The following is a 22469-nucleotide window of genomic DNA, read 5'->3' as shown; positions in this document are numbered from 1 at the left end:
CACATTTCACCCTCCCAAGCTTTTCAGCTTTATCCTAATCCCCCGCAGCAGTGGCAGAATCAATACTAATAAGAAGCAGTGGTGTTAGTCAGCAAAGGTTCCTTTTTTTTTTTTTAAATGGCCCATGCATGATTGTGATTATAATGAGAGACAACAAGGAATTGAAGATCAATCCCTCAAACACCAAGCTGCCATGAATCTCCCACTTACTTTTGAGGTATCCTCTCACACTGCATACCTTTTCTCATAAATCTTTCTTCCCTGCATTTTTCCCTGTGCTTCTACAATTCATCTAAAAAAAACAAAAAGGAGTCGTTCCAACCCTCACCGTCGGCGCTGGAGCAGCCTCAGCGGTGGTGTTCCCGGGAACACGGCAGGGTCCAGTCCCACACCCAGCTTTGACGGACAGGTCTGCCTCCACGTGGGCATGCAGGTCCTGCTCACCAGCGCCAATGAGATGGCGTTCATACGTTACCTGGGCACTGCAGACTTTGCCCCGGGCCTTTGGCTCGGTCTGGAGCTCCGAAGCCCCAAGGGCAAGAATGACGGCTCTGTGGGCGGCCGCCGTTACTTCACCTGTCGACCCGGCCATGGCGTTCTGGTCCGTCCCAGCCGCATCACCTACCGTGGCATCAACGGTTCTCGCCTGGTGAATGAAAACAGCTGAGGCCTGTAGGAACCAGAGCGGGGAGGTGTTTTGAATTTCTGTTTATGAAACTTCTTGTTCTTTTTTGCGTTTCACATCATTTTCTCATTCATATAGTTATTCCTCTATGCTCAGTTACAGTAATAAACCTGCTTATTAATAGTTTATTTAAACTACTAGATTTAGCTTTTAGAAAAATGTAGGAGGCAAAGGAAGCACTTTATAGAATTGACTTTAAATTCTTATTAGAATTTGTCTTGGCAGGATGAAAAGGGGAAAAAGTCTTAATAGGACATAAAACACTGCACTACTTTAATCTGATTGCACTGACAGACATCAGTATGATAGATCAGATAAGATCGGGATGGTATGGATGTGCGTACATGGAAAACTATTTCTATACCCAAAGCTAATTCTGATCACATCAAATAAAGATTTTATCTGATCATTTAGGTGCTAATGTAGCCTACTTTCTAACCAAAAGGGTGCATGTGTTTGTGATTATGAGCGCGGGTGCATGTGTGTATCAGTTAAGAGCACTTTGAAACAGGAGAGATTGAATGATTTTTACAGGGTCGTCACAAGGCTTACAGTTATTGATGGTAGTCAAAACTGAATCTTTACTTTATGAATCAATGTGAATTAAGCAAGATTTAATAAGCCTACATCTCTATCAATCTCCTTCAGAATACACCTGCATCAACGGAAGTCGTTTTCTCCTACGTACATCAGTCACTGCCACAGGCTGTCTATTAAGCCTACACAGATAAATGATGGTTACATGGTGCTGTGCACATCAAAAATACCTACCTATTGCCCCTTTGGCTTTGATTCTGTTATTGTTAGCTGCTGACATTGTTGAGGCAGGCACACAGACTGCACAGCAGAATGAGGAGGATATTTCTAAAAAACAAAACAAAACATATAGTGTAGTATAGTATAGTACGAAAATAATATCTCTCAATCATCACTTCCAACCCTCTAGAAGTGTGTGGCAGTGTCCGTATCTATAGAGACCCTGCCCTCTGCCTGTATTTTCTTTTGTCTGGGATGTTTTTGGGGCGTCAGTGGATGTGTAGCCCTGAGTCAGCATGCAGGGTGTGAGGTTGAAACACTATAAAGATGTAGTGACCAGAGGCCTGTAATGCGAAGCAAGTTAAACATACCCAGGATATCTTTTTCTTATCTGGCTTTACTAACCCTAACAACCACATGACAGTGGTAATCAACTCAGTAAATCAACTCACTGTTTCCCAGTCTAGCCATGAGCATGTTCACCTAAACAGGGCGGTGTTTGCTGCATATGACCAATCTCAATCTCAAAGTAGTAGCAGGATGTTACAAATGAAGCACAAACAATGATATTAGACATACAAAGGAGTTGTACAAAGAAGTACAAAGAAATACAAGGAAGAAAGAACAGATAAACCAACTCAGTTGCAGTTGAAGAGAAGCTGGCAATGAAATGGAGACTGAATGGGTAAATTAATACGCTCATAACATCACTGCCTCATCATTAGGGCACGAGTAGATCTGACTATAATTACATTTGTGCATTCTATTAAAATAATGTGTTGCTTAGATTTATTCTTATGGCGTGTATGACAATCTTAGCCTCATTCTTTCAGCTGCAATGGATGTGTCTGCTTTTTGAAATTAAGTTCATTAAGCAACAAAACGAAAAATCCATTAATGCCAAAAAAAGATGCTCAAATAGTGGTTGAAAAACTGAACATTTACTGAAAACTCATCCCCTTACCAACACCCAAATAGAAAAAGGTGGGACGGTACATGAGCAGGCACACCTAAAGTTCTAATTCATATTAACCTTACCTACTGAAATACCGAAATATATGCTCTTAATATTTAACATAAAAAGAAGATTAGAAACCTTTACTTTTAAAGGCTGTGTCAGGTGGTGATTAATGGACTTAGAAAACAAAAAATATATATAAACATGATTGAAAGTAGTAAATAGGCTTACTTTAATATATCTTTGCCAGTCTCTGACCACTCTTTCCCCATTAAGAGACCCTCTCACAATCCACGCACCACTCCACAGGATCAGTAATCAATACATGGGATCGTCTATGAATTATATCATTTTCGAAGAGAATTGATTGGTCATTAGGAGGTGCTTTTATAGCACTGATCTCTTATCTCCAACATAACAGGTTCGTTGTTCAGCACAAGTTGCCATGGTGATATACCGCATTGTGAGGCTGAAAACCTGAGGTTGATCCTGAAGTTACCTAACTAACCCCAAATCTTGCTTCACAGTACAGGCCTGAGGTGTCAGACCCTAAGTACGCATCCAAGAGGGGGCTTCTGTGTGCGTCTGATGTCGTCAAGCCGGGGAGGAGGGTCCAACTTTAAATGTTTACATGCTACAATTGACAAATCTTACTCATTCTGCCTTAAACTTCAGCTTGGAATACACACACACACACACACACACACACACACACACACACACACACACACACACACACACACACACACACACACACACACACACACACACACAGGGCTGAGGATTCAAGCCTCTTTCCTTCTGTGTGAGCGTCAGAACTGTCACAATGTCACATTTTCAATCTTTACAACCTGAATGTGAAGAAACCTGAATGTGGTCCTGTAGTTTGAAATCTATCAGACCTGACAGCTTTTCATTACAGTATGGTATCATTGCATTATGTTGTTGAAGACCACATTTCAGAGCATTGGATGTGGCATAATTGTATTTGACGCTTAATTAAAGCAGCTTGACACAGGAAATATGCAATCATCCAGAAGTTTCAGGGATTAGAGTTTGCAATTTGATTAGAGCCATCTGGGCAACTCCGCAGAGAACAAGCCATCGATTGTGCATGTGGAAAACAGGCCCACTATTCAGTAAAACACTCATGTACCATCCAATTAGGGTGTGTAGGCCACAACAGTAGCTGTAGAATCTCGAATGGCCTTCTCTCATTGATCTGTCTGGTCAGGCCCCCTGTGATTGAAAAGCAATGTTGGTTGCCGAAGGTTGTCTAAAATATCTGCCACAGACCTCACAGATGAAACGAATGAGCGCAATCTTTCCAAACTCCTATTAAAACATTTTAATCACCACTTTCTTCTTTAAAAATAGCTTCTCATTTGCATTAAGGCCATCTCTGTGATAGTTTGTGGCATTTGTAAGTGTTCCACATTTCAAATCTCCTCTTGAGATAAACTCTCCTATTTTGGTGTATCTGCAATCCAAAGTATCACAGCACGAGTGATTTCAAATTCCACTGATGGGTATGAAAGTATTTTGGAACGTTCATGTGGGTAAAAGATGATAGCTTTTTTTTTTTTCATGAAATTCTTGATATGTAATTTGAGGTGTGTGTGAGAGAGAGGGATACTGTCTGATGCATTTACATGTTGTGGAAAATAACAGTATTTGTACAAAAGAAAATAAAAGATTCTATTCTAATTTGACCTTTTATCTCCATGACTGTTTCTTTAGCTCTGTGCTGTTTGTCAAGTGTGGTTATACTAATGAAAAGAGGTTTACTTGACTTCCTTGGACTGTTCATAAAGTGCAGAGGAGAGTTGTCTTCAGGGACTGAAAATGAAATAGCACAAGCACTTTGAAATGGTTACACGTCTGTTCACTTACCATCTGATTCCACTGGGGCTCATCTCAGCCAAAGCTGAGAAAGCCTGCTGCTGAAGTGGCATTGTTTGCTTACCGCCAGCCTGGGCACACAAATTCAAGTTTGAGTGTGGGTGACATACTCTATTATGCCATGATTGTGGAATAAAGAGATGTTTGAATGGTTGCTTTAAATAGTTTTCTATGCTTATTGTTACTTATTTTTGTAGTCCAAACAGGAGAAACCAACCCAAGGGAAAGGATCCAGGGAAGCAGCGTTTGCCTGCCCAAACTACTGACCAACAGATTGATTCAAAGGTCAGAATGAAATGAAACCTAGGCAAAGAAAAAGAACAAATAAAAGCTGTAGTGGTGATATCGGACATAAAAACAACTTAGAGAAGCACCAGGCCACTCATAAAACTGATGATCATACCACCACTAACATAAGACAATCACAATGACTTTAAACTGAGCAGCAGAAGCCTCCTTTCTGAATCCTTTGTGTTTAGATTCACAAACATATTTTTTTTTATTGCAGCACTTTCCATCATTAAAAACAATATGTAAGCTAATGACGTAACCTTTTACCTAAACTTACTCTTTATTCTTGCATTACACTCCTACTTTTTTCTAACTTGAAAGTAATAATTGTCCTGTCTGATTTGATGCAGATAGTGAAGTTGAGCGTACAGTTTACATCAGATAAAGCTGCTGATGGACAGGGTGAGGACTGTTTGTAGAGCGTTCACCAGAATTAATTTACCTCACTGATGTTTATCAGCACTTTGTCTCCTACAAACAATTTGTCCTGCTTTGCTTAGAGAATAATAAGGCCAAATATAAAGACCGCAAACTTGGTTTGTAAGGGAGAAGGAATGTCCTTTGTCCTTAAAGAGGTTCTAGAAAAGGAGTCAATCAACTCATGAAGAACTATGCGTAGTTTGATCACAGGGAGTTGAGGACTGTTGAGGAGAAGGCTTGCCCCTCTGCGGCAGAGGTCACTGAGGTGGTATATAAATGTTGCAGTAACAAGGTGCCAGAGGTAGGTGAGATTCTGGATGCTTGGATACTTTTTCAGGGACATGTTGAGATCAGGAACAAGGGACTAGAAAGGCGGTCCCCGTTAACTGACCGATTACTGCAGACCCCATCCTGAACAGTGGACCAACTTTTGCAGGGACGCTGGAGGGACTGTGGCATGTAATGTAAAAGCACTTTGAGAGGTCGGAAGACTAGAAAGGCACTATACAAGTACAGGTCCATTTACCATTGTCACTGATTCTGTCATTTCATGGACAGGCTCTCAACATGCAGCTGAGATGTAGAGAGAGTCTTGTTTGGTAACCTCATGACTGCATCTCTGCTTTTTTCTGGGTATCCTCTTTTCTGAAGCTGACAACAGCCAGACATTTTTATTTTGGTGGCATGGTGGTCTTACTATAAACATTTATACCTATAAACTGGTTCTTTCAAAAGGAAAAGCCAGTGGGCGTATATCCAAACAGACCCATAGAAACACAGCGAGGTTGTTGTGTGAATGTCCCTCCTGTTTACATACATGAGAGGAATATTAGAAACACCTTTGAATATAATGCAGTCCATCACTAACTATGACTTGAATGCTGAAACATAATTGAATGTCTCTATGACACTGTCAAACACTATAGGCATCATAAAAGTAGACTTTAAAGCAGTTTTGGACTGACTGTACACATTTTGGTTATAATAGTGACTATTTACATTACGAATTCAACTTGCATTTGGTTCTTTGAGAAAGCAGTTCTGAGAAGAAAATAGTGCGCATACTGTGTGACATCATTGTTGCTAATAGTGTGAGCGCTTATGTAAATGACTTGTGTATGTAAATTGAGACGCTGAACGCAGCGAGCAGAGAGCTCCAGTGGACTGCAGTGAGGCTTTAGAATTCAGCCTCTCTGCATGGTGACGTCTTTGTTGTCTGAAAATCATAGCAGGACAAATGCCATGGTTTTTTTTTAAATCTTGGATATAGCTTTTGAAATGATGAATAGGCTTCCCTGTGACACACCATTTTGCTGTTTGACGCCTAAACTCCCTGCATCTTGCATTTAAATGGTTTATTATCAGTAGTATAACATGAGATAACGGCTAAACCTGGAACAAAGCTCAGACATACTGTATCACAGTGTGGTAAGTGCTCAGTTGCACCATCAGCACTTTGTAGAGTGTAGCACTGATCCCTGATGGGAGACAAATGATCTTAGTAAGACCATGAAGTAAGACTGCAGTCTGCTTTTTAACATGATGGAGAGCAGCACTGGCACAGCCGGCACCCAAGGAATACAGTTTGCTATCGCAGGCAAATACATACTGCCAGCTACACAAGCCTCTACATGTAGACATATTTACAATACAGGGATAATCCTGCTGTGGTCTCCATTCACTCTGTCAGGGCTTATGTGCAATAATGACCAGCTCACTGTACATAATCCTGCTTATTACACAACTACTGTACCAAAGTGAACTGTAATGATTTGACACAAAAATATTGATTTAAAATGATCTGATTACTGGCTCACAATACTCCTTCCACTTATTAGCAAGACTCAAACAAACATTAATGTAGTACCTGCAACAATATCACTAAAATCCGTTTGTTAAACTTCTTGCATCCTCCACTCCAGGGGCCACAACCTCAAATCACCATCCTACGCTGAGAAAAATGAACTCCAGTGTGAACTCTCCTCTCCTCCATCCTCCTGCATACTGCTCTGATGTTTAAGCAGGGTGACATAGCTTGAGACATTCTCCTTGCAAAATTAGAACAAAAGCATACGTTCAAACACTTCAAACACAGTTTGACCAGAAGTAAGCACAGAAAGTAGCTTGATGGATTTGCTGTTTTTGCTAACAGCAAAGTGATCTTCTTACCTTTTCGTTGTTTGGAGATTCTCGAATCTCTACAACTGAGTTGGCAAGTGCGAAGTTATAATGACCCACAGGACAGCCTCAACACAGGTTGAAAAATATTGGACTTTCCCTTTAAATGTGAAATAAAGAGCCATTTTATGTTCTGATTTTACAATCCTACACAAAATGAAATGATTAGTTAAAATAAAAGACTGTGGAAAAATCCATTAAGTATTTGTGGGCTGGATGGAACAATAAAGTGTAAAGATGAAAAGGAATATCACTCTTTTTTCTGGTTAATTTGATGCAGGATGTTATTTCCCAAACATCAAAACGTTTCAGCATAAACCATATGTGTTGTGTTGATTTCTCACACCTATGATACAGCGTGATGATGCATAAAGTAAGGAATTAGATAGAAACCATGTTTGTCTTCCTGCTCCCACCTGGAGAGCTGGCATTCAGGACTTATTTGTTTTGTTAAATACATTGTTGAGTTTGGCTTGTCTGTTTAGCTGCTCGCTGTTGCAATCTGTGGTAACAGTCACTTAGCTGTTGGCATAAAACCAACAGAAATTCCACAATTAACAGAACAGCCAGGACAAAGTGTCAGTGCAGGTTTCAGTGTGATGCCTGGTGTGAAGGGTTTATGGCAGCTAGTGAAGATGGACTGAGGCTGTTATCTTGAAACATAGTTCTTGGATTGCAACACTTCTTGGAACTGAGGTCAGACTGAGTGTCAGTGAAAACCAGTCTGGCATCTTTATAAGCACTGTCTGATTTTCTAATGGAGGTCTATAGAGACCCATACTCTTCTTGCCCTTTTGTTCCCCATTTTTCAGCTCTCCTATACTCTCTTTAAGAAGTTAGGGTTCTCATTGAGCCACGGCACTGCTTTTGTATTTATAAAGAGAATAGATGAAGGCACCAAATACAATAAATATATTTATTTAAATTTTTTTGTCCATCAGTTACTTTTCTAGTTGGATATATGTCTTTTCTATTACCTTCTAATCCCTTTAAGGGGCAATAAACTCAAGGGTAGTAAAACATATACTGTTAAAAAGGAAAAAGCTAAGGCTGCTCAGAATGTTCTGTGCTGTGGAATTTGGTCTAGACCTGCTCTATTTGAAAAGTGTCCTGAGATAACTTCTGTTATGAATTGGTGCTATACAAATAAAACTGAATTGAAACGGAATTGTGGAAAATGGCAGGAAAGCTAACATAAGGGTCTGAAATGTTTTCATTCATGCTGTGTCGAGGTGGAGACGACAGATTTAAAAACACCTTTTTAGTGAGAGGCTGTAATTCAGTCTATGTGCTGTAAGACTAGAGGGTGGTAGTGCTTCAGTGAGTGAATGGTATTGCTGGTGGTGTCGGTGATGATGATCAAACAGAGCAGGTTGCTCTGACCCCTGCAGGGGCTTTGTGGGAGATCTTTTGCACGAGGTCATGTGCAGTGTGTAAGGTCAGGTCGACTACAATCTTCCTGATTACAGTCAAATCTGTGCAGAAGATATTTTCATTAGTGCTATGGTAGATTGTGGCTATAGATAGGATGTTAGCTCCATACATTACTTTTTCTAATGTTCTTAATTAAGAATATAGAACAGTGTATTAGTGTATTACTGCAGCATGAGTTGAGAAGTCATAATAAAATGCAATAGAGGGCAGCCTATAAAATTCAGTATGTCATACACTGATAATAACAGGAGGCAACAGGTTTAAACTCAGTGTTGAGTAGCTGCAGTACAACAGAAGCTATGAACAATAAAGTTAGATCAAGTCAGGAGGTATAAAAAAATACTGAGACAAATGTCACAAATAACTGTAGGAATACTTTAAATTCTGCCTGTGATTACTTGCAAAAATGATCTGAAATGTAGTTGCAACAAATTAATTATTTTGGTATGAGGAGAAGGAAGTTTTTAAATAATAAACTTTATTAATGAATTCATTTATTGCTAACATACACTATTAGAAACCCAATAGCATAAATGAGCCAATCTGAGCATAATGGAGACTCAGACCATCTGTCTACTGAGGTAAAGAGGTTTAACATAACATACTGTTCATGATAGTAGTAGTTGAAATAGCTAGTGCACAGCAGTCTCATTGTTTTAAATGAGCTCCACCTCGAGTCCATTGCTGCCAGCTTTTACCAATACCACTTTGTGTCAACAATTGTGCTGCCAATAACATTTAAAGCTACTGCTGTCAAACTAGAAGTACCTAAAGTAGTACAGACGTGGCAAATAAAGATTTGCATTGTATTTTACAGCATTCGTTTTAAGATAAAAGATTACCAATGTTAGCGCTCTGTGGCGTGTGATGTTGTGGTTTTAAAAATTGAATCACCAAATTATAATGTAATAACAGTCCTACTGTAATGAATCTGATTAACTTGACCCAGATCCCAAGGAGTGCAGTAGACAGACAAATGCAAAACTGTTATTATATAGTAATTTATTAATTTTGGCGAATGTCTTTTGAAGGGCAATTTACAGCTTTTACCAGAGCCATAGAACAATACTTTATAATTACAACATTTACAGGTGCAGTTCAGTTTCTCTTTTTACATCAAACGATGGAGATGAGCTGTGAAGTGAACACAGAATGAATGCATTTAACACAGGTACTGGAGACAAAGCAAAATACTTTTCATTGGTCAATATTTAACTTGCTCATTGACTTGGCCTATAGGAATGCATTTGTCCTAATCAGTCACTGAGAGGCATGACACATACATGACAGCTCATCATTGCTTTACAGCAAAAGGACTGACAGGGTTGCCGAATACAGTCAAGCAAAAGCATCAAAAAACTGACACATATTGTCGTCATTCACCTAAATATCAACACCGCCACGCTCACGGAATAATCCGATAGATATACTGTGTGTAACTGTCCTTAAACTGAAGAAAGCAGACTTTGAACACGTGTGTGAAAATGAACGCAGTGAGACTCAGACTGGTCTCGGCTTTGCATTCAAACTTTTCACTCAGACTCATTTGTATTCCACAACACTCATCCTATAATAGAAAAGATAAAATATGCAAATTTAGGATCGTAGAGTGCTTCGAGATAGCAATTTGAAGGTTAAGATTGATTCAGCAATATCCACTATGTTTCTATATCCAGACAAAAAAGGGAAAGAAACACTTTTTTTTTTTAAACAAGAAATGAATTAATAAAAGGTTACTGAAAAAGCCACAAGTAAGGAAAAGCCTCAACTCCACTGTCTCAAAGCACATGTTGAACAGAATGGAGTTGGGAACAAAAGAGAGTCGCGGAGCAGCGATTTCAATAGTACCAGGGGCAACCAGTTATTACAAATGTTCAGCAACAGTAAAAAGCTGAACTCTTAAATGTTGCTGAGGGTGGCTCGTCCCTAATCTCTCATATTCTTTTGTCAAATAATCTCCCTAACCTGCTTCAGAGCTCTATTTATCTTCACCTTAAAGGCCACTGTAAAGGACAGCTGATTTCCTGTATCAGTGTTCTTACAAACCATTCACGATATTTAAAGTCTTGTTTTTGGGATTGTTCAATCTCTCCTTCCTTACCTTGTTACCAAAAAGAAATTCCTGCAATTCAAAAGAAACCTCAAGTGAAAACCAGTTGATGTGAAATGAATTTGTTTGGATATGAAGCATGTTCATGAATAATTTATAGAGCCACTTCCAAATAATAAATAAACAAATGAATAAATAAACAAGCAGGCAAGCAAACATCAACAAACACATTTTTCCCAGTATTTTTTTTGTCATATAAATGTCTCTGGTAACCCAGTGTCCCAGTGATATTCTTGAAAAATAGTCTGATACAAGTAATTTACCGCACTGTTGTTTTCCAAAAGGATGTGGGTAAGGAACAGTGTGAGGACTCTGCAGTAGAACTGACACGTGTAGCTGGCAGCTGCAGACAACTTCGCAGATGCTACAGTCAAACTGGTGACCAAAGTTTGTGAATGAAAGTCTGGCAAAATATAGAGATTTGAATCTTCCTAATAGTCCGTTCTCATAGACAAGAGACATCCTCAGCTGTCAATGAACACATGGCATATGTGCTCCCTCCTGGTCTCTACCAGATGGAAAGTTGTCTTCCTGTGCCATAAACTCTCCATCTGATTCTTTCTCAGTATCTCTCTCAGTCAGAAACCCTCCAGTGTTGAAAAAATACATTTTTTTAAACTCTCAAAACTAGCCTTTACTCTACATTTTGCCTCCCAAAGCTTTTTTTTTTTTTAGTTCTCTGATGTGCTTTAACATCCATTGGGAATTTTAACACACCTCACGGGAAAAGCTTTCTTTCAGCTAGATGGGTTCTTTCCAAATTGGAAGGAGAAACCAAAATGGTGGGATGGTAGGGGTGGTGTAAAATGGTCTCTGTCCTGACACAGTGTTTCCTGCTATGTGTCCTGAACACACAGTCTCCAAAGACAGGGCCTGTAAAAATGATCAGCGGTACAGGCATTTGGGCTAAAGCACGGTGGCGTTGTGGCCCTCCAACCTGGGAAGCCTGGGGTCCTGTACCGTCCCCATGGTGACTAGCAGTGGACGGCTGTCCTCGGACATAGCTGACCGACTCAGGGACACTGACGTGGGAATGGAGCCCCCCCTTGGATGGGCTGTTGAGGAGGGCATGGAGGTGCCCTGCTGGGGTGGAGGAGGGGGGTTGGGGTTACCGTGGGTGGCCTCCAGCGGCATGCCTTGCTCCTGGTAGCCGTAACCGATGTTCCCACAGGGGAATCGTCTCAGTCTGTAGAGGGGTACTGGGGGCAATGCGGCTGAATCTAAAAGGAGAGGTGACTGGGCAGCAGGAGGTGGCGGTGGGGGTAACAGAGGTCTGCAAAGACCCTGCTGCTGCTGCTGGTGGTGCAGCAGCTGGAGCTGGTGCTGCTGCTGGAGCTGATGCTGGAACTGCTTGTGCTGGTGCTGGAGGCCCAGCGCCCCTGCCACCTCAGCCACAGTCCGGCCCATGTGCTCCTGCCCCTCGCCGGGCACCCTTCCACTGCTCCCTCCTGTTCCCCCCACCCCTACCTGCCTTTGCTGCTGCTGCTGCTGCTGCTGCTGCTGCTGCTGCTGCTGCTGCTGCTTCCTCTGCTGCAGGAACCACGAGCCGTATGTTGGGTTCCAGAGACTGGTGTTCTTCCCGTTGTGGCCCTCCTTCTCTTGTGGGTGGCCCTGAGTGAACGCCAGGTTGATGTGGCCCCCCTCAGGGCTGGGCTGGGTGGTGACATGAGGTCCCTTGGCAGTGAGTGTAGAGGTGGAGGTCACCGTGTTAGTGGTTGTCATGGTGATGGAGGTCTGCGTTTGAGGCTGTTGGTGCTGTTGCAGGTATGGCTGGGGCTGGGCTGACATCTGTGCTTTGGCCTCCAACGCTGTGCTAGTCACCACACTGTGCTCCCCACCTCTCCGGTTCTCCTCTGAAGGATAGGATGGGGGCGGCTGTGGAGCCTCCCCATCAGGCACCTGGGCATTCACAAGCACGGTCGGAGCTGAGGGGTCATCAGGGCGCATGGGTACACGCTCCTCCTCTTCAGGAACAGGTCCGTACTCTATAGGCAGGGGCATGGTCACCACATCAGGGTCCTAAACAGGGGTAGACCACCAAGAGATCAGAATTGTATTTTTTAGTGTTACCAGTACTATCAGTCATGTTAACTCAGTGGTTGTGGAGTGAGGGATCAACAGCTGGTAGATGGTGAAGTGTCACTGGAATGGTCCAGTTGGACTTTGAAACACAGCATGTGATTGAAGTTTAAGACCTTAAAAGCTCTGAAACAGGGGCCATGAAGCATCTGGTCCAGTCAGTCAGTGAAGCTAACGTTAGCTCAAGTAACTACAGTGTATAGCTGTCATCAGGGATTGTCAGTTAAAAATTGTATTGTAACAGTAAGTCTGTATTGCTAAACAGAATGCCATTTTGTAAGTGATGATTATATTGGAAAATGATTGTGCAACTTAAAATACAGCACTTTTCTAGTATCTTACACAATGTGAGGACAATATTTTTTGTTCTATAGAAAACTAAATTGAATCAATAAATTGGACTTTCTGAGGATAACAACAAGCAACTGCAACATATTACACATACAACATAAGTTCTGATTGTGCTTAATACAAACTATATTGTGTTACTCTGCATAGACAGCCAATACAGGCTGAGAGTTTAATTCATAGTAAATTGCAACACTTATTTTAACAATTTAAATCAAGCAATATTACAAAATTTTACTTTTTTCCTCAAATCTCTCAACCGTCATGCATGTTGAGACGGCAGTCAGAATTCCACAGTGTGCTCTGTTTACTCACCTGTAAGCAGTAGTCAATTCTCTCCAGGATAGTTGAGAAGTTGGGTCTGTCTTCAGGCTGATGCTGCCAACTCTGAGTCATTATACGGTACCTAAAAGATACACATGAACGGTGCAGATGTAGAGAAAACAAAAACAAAAACAGAGGGTGACCAGCACCTTCTCTCCTGCTGGTTTAACAAATGCCAGATTGATCTCTTCTGACAAAAAAGTCTTAATAGCTGTTTTGATTGCTACAGGCAGTATTAAAGTGTAATCTCCCCCCAGTTTAAGTGACTGTGATAAATGGGTGATGCAGACTACAGGAAAAACTAACAGTGAAGTTAAATCCTGAGATATGGTTTTAGTTGCTGAGCTGATTCCAACTGTAGCTTTTGCCTTCAACAATCAGTGTTTCCCAATTTAAAATGAAAAGAGCACCGCAGGGCCTCATTTAAAAGGAACATGTAAGGCAGGTTGCAAAATGATACGAGGAGTAATATGCAAAGCCGCGGCCAACAGGTGTGAGGGATAAAGCTGTGAAATCACAGAGAGGCCAAAGTGTGGCTCCACTGTGTACATGAGAGGGAGGGAGAGAATGCCTGTGTGCATCTGCATATGTATGTTTTATAATAGAGTTGGCATCAGAGGCGGTATCTGGAAAGTGATTGAAAAATATAATATGATGTGGAAAAGGTTTTTAAGCTCTCTATCAGCTCCCCATGACTTCTTCCAAAATCGGTAGATAAATATGAAAGAGAACCGCTGATGTGGTTTCCATATTGGAAGCACTGAGAGCAATCTCCCATAAAATGTTCTGACCCCTTCTAGGTCACAACTCCCTTAAACATGTCAATATCAGCACATCATCAGAGACTTTCATGTCCGCCGCTGTGTTTGTTTTTGTGTATGTATAGAATGTATGCACCACTTCGTTTGTTGTTTATGTTCTGGAGAAGCTTAATTAGACCCCATGGGATCACATTGCTCTTGTGTGTGGATCACTTACACTGGTCCAGGGCAGTTTTTAGGTGGGTCCATTCTTCCACCATTGGTTACAAACTCCAACACTTCCTGGTTACTGCGACTTGGATATGGCATGTAGCCCAAGGAGAAGATCTCCCACAGTAGAACCCCAAATGACCTTAGAAAGGCAGATTAGTTACAAAGAGAAAAAGAAAGAGGGTGAGACTAAGGACAATCATGTTCTAAATTATTAGCATCATCAGTGCTGCAGCTATAAAGGATGAGAGCAGAGGACAAAGAATGAGATAAAGACAAGAAAGGGAAAAAAACAACATATTACTCTGGATCAAAGGCGCTGAAGGACAGAGGAAGGTGAAGAACAGAAAGGGAGAAAGCGGGCAGGTTGGGACGGCAGACGTCCGAGTGTGAATATAGGAGGGGAAACCACAGTGAGGGTGAAAGGTAAAGAGAGGTCTGAGGGATTCTCACCACGTGTCTGTTTTAGATGTGAAGATGCCCTCCATAAAGGCTTCAGGTGGCATCCACTTCACTGGCAGCATGGCACGCCCACCCTTCCTGTAATAGCTCGCCCTGCGCACGCACACACACAGACATACACACACATTTTAAATAGTCAAATGCTTGATGACTAATTGTGGCTAATAATAGTAATATTGGTATTTATTTGCCTGCTAATGATAAAAATGGGAACAGTTGTAGAATGGAAACCAGTATTTGTAGTTAGCAGCACCATCACCATGGCAACACCACTACCTTCAATAGCAGAGGATTAAAAAAAAAGAAGAAAACCTCTAACTTCCAGCAATTAATTCACTGTTAGTCAGCGGCTGTATCAGCCTTTTGATCCAATCGCATTTTCAGCTTCCTAACATGTTGGTGTGAGAGACCCTCTAAGAACTCCTTATCTTGCCGAGGGAGGAAAGAGGGCGTTTTTTTGCCAGGCCCCGTCTGAGCCAATTTTAATGCTGTCTTACGCCCACTGTCGGTAGAGAAATTATCTGATGTGTGCTCCATCTGATTGTTGGTGCTGATAGAGGTCACTGCCTGGTTCATCTCGCCCTGCTCGAGGCACACAGCGAGCGACAGACATGAACTGGGTTTTGCTCAGCTCCCATGTCCATCATGGTTTTCCGCAGAGAAAAACGGACACACATCGTGATCCGAGTTAAGTGGTGTCAGCTGTGTTTGGCTGGGAAAAAGCATCATTTGGCATCATTTCCCATTGCAGAGGAATAAATCTGTTTGCCCCCAGTGATTTTGTTATAAAAATGACACTTTTTCCCCCTAAGCAGTTGTTTATGAACATGGCTAGTGCTTCATGATAAATAGGACTGCAATAGCCTGTAGACACTGTTTTGTCACTGGAAGGTTGCCAGTTCAAACCCCCTAGGCCTTTAGGGAAAATAAAGGAGTAGTGGTAACACTTTCTCGTTGCCTTCAAAATCTAGACAAGTAAGTGACGCACTAACTGCTCTGCTGGAGAGGCACATGGCTGTACAGGAAAGGGCTGTAATCATAGTGGGCATCTCCCAGGTGTGAATGTGAAACAGGATGAGAAAAGAGCATTGTTCTCAGTTGGCGTTCCCTGGACAAATAAAAGCTACAAAACCCCCAAACAATAGAGAAAAGAAAGGAATGGCAAACACATCAAAAACAGGGTGGCAAAGAATAAAACAGACAATTTCAGACTGGATAAAATCTGGGACAACAAGCAAAAAAAAAAAAAAAAAAAGGTTTTGGCAGTCTGAGCTCCTCAGATATGGCATCCAATGCCTTATGGGCTTGGGCTGCATGACCCATCACATTTTGTCTTTAGTTTGAGGAGGATTTCAAGCTGATTTCAAACTGTGCTCTTGTTTACCAGGGGCAAAATTGTCTGAACTCCTGTTAAAAGCCAGAGCTATTCTTGCCTTAAAAGTGATGTGTAAAATGAAATCCAAATTATTATGCAACTAGTGCCAGGAAGCTTAAACAGATGTAATAAGCTATACACAATCTGCAGCCTCACCTCACCTCAACTTAAGTCATCTTTTTGTGTGATATTACTATAATGCACATTCAGGTTGGAAGAAAAGAGATAATTGCATTCTCCACACAGTATCAGCACTCATCATGTGGTTGAACTCAGATCTACAGCTGTGTGTCTTCAGGGGAGCGGTAAGCAGAGATGGTAAATGGTAAATGGACCTGTACTTGTATAGCACCTTTCTAGTCTTCTGACCACTCAAAGCGCTTTTACACTACGTGAGACATTCACCCTTTCACACACATTCACGGCATCGGGAGCAATTTGGGGTTCAGTATCTTGCTCAAGGATACTTCGACAGGAGCCGGGGATCGAACCCACAACCTTCCGATTGACGAACGACCCGCTCTGCCTCTGAGCCACAGCCGCCCAAGATGAATATAGATGATATGCTGTCAGATGGCTACAAGGGAAATATACACTTAGCAAACTATTGGCATAAGAAGTTAGCCTTGAGGAAAATGACACATAATCAATAAAGCAGAGAAAACAATCACTAGTTGAGACTGTTTGCTTGGCAGATTAGCCATGAACTCCTGCAGGGCAATCACACAGATCCCCGCCCCACACCTTAATCTATCACTTAGAATAACACAATCAGTTCAGTGATGGGAATCAGTTACCTCCCCCATTTTTAAGCCTACAATTAGAGGACTGAGTCCTGCCACCATCTCTTTTATACTGCCCCCTTTACCCAGTATCTCTCTAATTTTCTTGTCCATCCCAATAAAGAAAATAGTGAGGGAAGCAAACTGGCATCAAAAGATGCAATTAGATCAAACAGCTGTGGCAGTGGGTGCTCAGTGAATCCTGCGTTTGTTGCTCTGAAAAGGCTGATACAGTGATAAGGAATTTACAAAACCAGGCTGCCACAATTCCGTGTGTCTATAATTTATTAACTGCTGGCGCCTTTTCTGACCTCTGCTATTGAAATACATCTTTATAAAAGATGACCTGAACACATGAAACGTTTGTACATTGCTATTCAGTCTGTTATCTGCTCATTAGAAAATACTGAAATGTTTTGGGATTGTAAAATGTAGAGCATAAGACTGATAATCCCCCTATCGGTGGATCGCCCTTTTTTTTTAGCGCAGGGTTTATGGACATATTTATTACTACAGCTAACACCACCAACACAGACTGAAAGCCGAGCTGCAGATTAGGGAGGCTTAAATACAGTCCCAGAAAATCTATAGCACAAATGGAGGTGTTTTATATGTGTGTGTGTTTTGTGTGTTTTTTTCTTGTGATAGCGATTCAGTGTGCAGAATGGAAGCTGGAAGATTGAGAAGTATTAGAGGCAAAAACTAACTCTGAGAGACAGAGGCATCAAGCAGACTGCTATGAATGGAGAGTAAGATAGAAGAACACAATGTGGAACCTAATACTTGTGCCTGTTCATTGAGTTGAATGTCTTTGTTCTGCCTTTACTGGTGTGTGTGTGTGTGTGTGTGTGTGTGTGTGTGTGTGTGTGTGTGTGTGTGTGTGTGTGCATCAGGCTGACTACCTCAAGTCATGCTACACACCACTGATAATAGTTCCTATGAGAATATGCTCATTAAAGGCAAAATAACAATTCTTTTCTGAAGCACAGATGCACAGTGAGTTTCTCTTCATAGTGGCGGCTGTTTAGCTCAGGATGATTACTGACTGGCAGCTATTGTTTACCCAGCTTTCTATTTACCACTGCATCACCAATGTGCAAGCATGCATGCGAGTAGATTTGTGTGTGAGAGAGAAGTCCACAAAATAACACATGCATGTACCCTGTAGCTCTCCTCCCAGAATATAAAAAGCTGACATTAAGCCTCGTCCTGGTCCCTCACTGTGACACCCTTCCCTTGACACGGTCTCAAAATGACCCATGTCCCTCATCACATAGCGGGAGGGCCACATCACGAAACGGCAAAAATAAACACACCAACGGCGTAGCAGCATTGTGCGCTAAAAAACAACCATCCCTCCCTCTTAAAATAATAACAATGATAATCCCAGTCCTGGCACCACGGCTCCAGGCTGAGAGATAAAAACAAAATCACATTGTGGCACCTGAAAAACTGACATCAGCAATTAAATCAAGCGCTCCTAATGCGGCTCCCCATGGGTATTGTGCAACAGCCTTTCCCGGATGCTCTGAGAGTGACTTTGCTCTCGTGTGACTTTCCTTAGGATGATTCGAAAGTGCTGTGTTGATATAGCTGAATGTTGTGACATATGTCCCCTGTTCTACTTTCTTACCTGTTGAAAGGCTTGGGAGATTTCCCTGCTGGATTGTGCATTCATTTAAATAGTGTCACGTGAAATGGTGGTAGCTATATAAAAAAGTTTGAGCATAATAAGATGCTGTTGGGGCTACAGAAGAGCTGATGCAGATTTAAAAGAAAGCATACGTGCAACAGTGTGATTGAGAATAAAAATACTTTAAAAACATTTTATAGTACATTTTCAAACAATAAAAAACGTTTTTGTTGTCCATACACTTAACTGCAAACAGAATGCTCGTGTTGATCAGGCTAGACTTCTGTCTAGGAAAAAGATCTAACGTTGTCTAGCTTTCCCTCACTGCTGTTGAAACTGTTTGAGTTTGTTTATTTTGATTTGTCACATCCTGTGTTTGAAGAATTGTTCATGTTGATGTTCATTGCTAAAGCAGAAGGTGTAACATCCCTGTAGTACCAAAAAGTTGGAGTGTAAGTAAGAGGGGAGGGGAGGGGGCCTACAAAGCATTTGACTGTGATTGGAGGCTGCGTTTTGTAACAGTAATACAATTCAGCTGAACCTGGTCTTGATTTTGAGCTGGTGTTACATCAGTCAGTGATCTGTACTGGAATTGTACCTGTAAATGTCTCGAGCCATCCCAAAATCTCCAATCTTGGCCACACGGCCCGGTCCTTTGCAGGTCAGTAGGCAATTCCGAGCAGCAATGTCCCTGAAAGATGAGAACAACACACACAGTCGGTCAGGTCACTGCATGTACTTACTGCTTGGATCCATGGACTGGAACACAATAACTCATTGCCAATGTATATAAGAGCTAGACATACTGAACATTGACATTCACACAGCTTAGCTCATGCCTCCTCTCTTCACTATTATACCTACAGTTTTTCATTTATTTGCATCTATAAGAGAGCTCCATGTATGAAACACCTACAGATGCTCCCCTGTTGCATCTGAAGTTCGGTGTAGCTACCAAGTTGCCCTGGGCAAGCTGGTGTATAGCAAGTGTATAGTTTCCTACAGTGCCTTTATAGCTCTGCCCACATGGTGCATCCAGAGTAGAGATTGAATTGTTCCACAGTATATGCAGGCAGAGTGGGTTAGAAGAGAAAACTGATATTTGCACTGTACGGGGTGGGTTATTCTTTGAGAGAATACAGTAGTTCACACACACCGTGCTCTACTCCTGTCTGGGGGAAAGGAAATAGAGCCCTGCACACTGTTTTCTACTCCCCATGCGTGTGACTTTCTTAACATCTTAAGAAGTGACGCTCCTCATCAGACTAAAGACAAGTGTACACTAGGGCCAATAAATACCCAGAATTTAACATCAAAGTAACATCATTTGACACTGTGCTCAAACTAGATCATGAGACAGGGCAGGGCTGGAGACGAAAACTAGCAGTGGAACAGACCACAGCACTAAGCACTGCAAGTGTGTAGACAGTAACACATTGTTTTGATGTTTTGCCTCCGCACTCTGATTAACTTGGATGTGAAATGACACAATGAGGATAAAGTAATAGTTCAGACTGATTTAAACTGAAGGCTTTTAAGACAGGGACTATACTATGCATAGCTGCCCCACTTTAATGTGCCAGAAGTGTTTGGAACTATTGAAGTTATAGTATTATGGTAGTACTTCAACTTTGATATTAAATAATTTAGTAAGAAATAAGAACAACATAGTGTCTAGGGCCTCTTCAGTTTATCTCTAAAAAGATCTTTTTTTAACTTTGTTTGAGTCCAATTAGACTGAAGCGATTAAAAGAGAGTCAGTAAAGTGAGTTATCAAACCAGCTACCAGTTCCTAAACTATAACAACAAATAATTTCCTATTCATGAAAAAGCAATCAATCCATTAAGGCGTACTGCAGGAAAACAGAATGATAGCATGACTACAATGAGCATGTGGGAGACACACACACACACACACACACACACACACACACACACACACACACACACACACACACACACACACACACACACACACACACACACACACAGATCCCTTCTCAAGAGGTGCTGTAGCTAAATCCAAGTAGTCCTTGTTTAATGGCTTGGAAGAATTCATGCAAATGATTTGCTTTTGCTTGTAGGCAAGGACGAGCCTTGAAATGCAGCTGTAGCTGTCACAGACTGCTCGCTGAGGGCCTAAGGGAAGGACACACTGCTATTGTACATGCATCACAGTGATGTGAAAACAGGCTGTTATTAAAACAATGTTAAGTGGCTTCATACTGTAGACCTTATTTACAGTCAATTTTAACTGCCGCTTAAAGAGCCATTTCACTGCAGCACCTAGAGAACATTCTGTATTATTAGTCTATTTTAACACCTGAGGTTGCATTAAAGTACTTGACTCTCCTCAGCACACTGTTTCTTTTCAGGTGGTTACAATTTCCAATGTGAGTACCAAGCCTGTTGTGAAATAAATATATATAATATAATAGTAAAATAACATGACCGACTGGCCAGAACTACAGAGAAATACCTCATCAGAGAAAGCCACAGAAATACACAGAACCCAGAATAAATTCTCAGACAGCATTAACCCTGTGATTTAACCTGTAGGAGCACAGCTCAGCTCATCATCCCGCCCTGTAATCCTCGAGAAAAAGCTGCATTTTTGAGTAGCGGCTACTCCTCCACTCTACCTTAATTCACCTGGCCTTTATTCAACCCTGAGTAAACACACCTCTATAAAAATCTAAATTAGCCTCAAGGACAGTGTTAGGGTGAATTTTAATACAGGTTTGAAGGCAGATGGGTGGGCTGTATAGAAGCCCACAAGCATCCGGAGAAGAGTCAGCCATTAGGTGGATTGATGGAGCTTCACTGTGCCACGTTGGGGCAAACAAGGTTTAATAGGCCTCGTTTGTCATTGGCCAATTCCTAGGAAGTCAAACAGGCACGATGGAAGGGGGATGCACTTTAATTGTGTTGATGTGATTGTAGGAGCCATTTTGACCTTTTCCCTATTCGATATGTACTTGACTTTCCTTATGGACATCCATGAAGGAGATCTTTGCAAGACAGATTTAAAAGAACAATTTCAATTTTCTTTAGTCTCATTCTCCGGTTCACCAACTGCCGTGAATATGGATATGTCCAGGGCACTCTGTTGACTTGTGCCTTGGATGCAGACCATAAAAAGGCAAGCCGGCAAGTCCATCTGCCTGCTCCGATGCTAAACTCATCACTTGTCCTTTCTGCTATCGTACCAAATGCAGAAGGCATGCAGAGACCATATGTTACGCTCGGATGGATGCAGTTAGCTCATCATTCTGATCAGAAGTCAGCAGATGAATGTGGGCAAGTCTGTGTTGAGTTTGTATATTTTCCTTTGTACATTTGCATTCCATGTGTATATGCATACCCATATGCCATATGCACATGCATACCCATATGCCATATGTACTGTACATTGCTTACTTGTTTTCCTCTCTGACTCTGATCTGTTTAGGTAGGAGCAATATAGGTAGGCCACAATACATACATCCTTTTATAATCGTGCTCTATATTTGATCATCATGTTCATATGTAAACTATGTGGTCATCGGGTGAAATACCTGTGTATAAATTGGTTCTCTTCCAGATACTGGCAGCCCTTAGCAATGTCTCTGGCCACATTGAGAAGGTCCACCATGGTCAGGCTGGACGGGTGCTCCTGATCACAGAGAGACAGAATGTAATATTAGTGAATATATCACAGGCAAAAAACAGAGGTACACATTGTGGTTGTAAAGACAAAATTAGTACATTTTGAGTGTTGG

At 41.6% G+C, this 22469-nt stretch overlaps 2 protein-coding genes across 4 annotated transcripts in view; one reads left to right on the top strand and one right to left on the bottom strand.

Moving 5' to 3' along the window:
- The window catches only part of LOC127359027 (CAP-Gly domain-containing linker protein 4), a 34750-nt gene extending 30639 nt beyond the window's left edge, over positions 1-4111 (top strand). For both annotated transcript variants that reach the window (XM_051392674.1, XM_051392666.1), the window contains exon 15: positions 310-4111. In XM_051392674.1, coding sequence (XP_051248634.1) covers positions 310-667 — 358 coding nt within the window. In that variant the 3' untranslated portion in view covers positions 668-4111. The remainder of the gene's footprint in view (positions 1-309) is intronic.
- A 5498-nt stretch (positions 4112-9609) lies between these two features.
- The window catches only part of alk (ALK receptor tyrosine kinase), a 310223-nt gene continuing 297363 nt past the window's right edge, over positions 9610-22469 (bottom strand). For both annotated transcript variants that reach the window (XM_051395754.1, XM_051395755.1), the window contains exons 24-29: positions 22266-22363; positions 19307-19399; positions 14910-15011; positions 14464-14598; positions 13477-13567; positions 9610-12753 (exon numbers count right to left, since the gene is read on the bottom strand). In XM_051395754.1, coding sequence (XP_051251714.1) covers positions 11641-12753; positions 13477-13567; positions 14464-14598; positions 14910-15011; positions 19307-19399; positions 22266-22363 — 1632 coding nt within the window. In that variant the 3' untranslated portion in view covers positions 9610-11640. The remainder of the gene's footprint in view (positions 12754-13476; positions 13568-14463; positions 14599-14909; positions 15012-19306; positions 19400-22265; positions 22364-22469) is intronic.

This window comes from Dicentrarchus labrax, unplaced genomic scaffold, assembly GCF_905237075.1.
Source record: "Dicentrarchus labrax unplaced genomic scaffold, dlabrax2021, whole genome shotgun sequence".
Classification (NCBI taxonomy): Eukaryota; Metazoa; Chordata; class Actinopteri; family Moronidae; genus Dicentrarchus; species Dicentrarchus labrax.
Note: the sequence above shows the minus strand (reverse complement) of the source record. Positions and strands in the feature narration are given on the sequence as shown.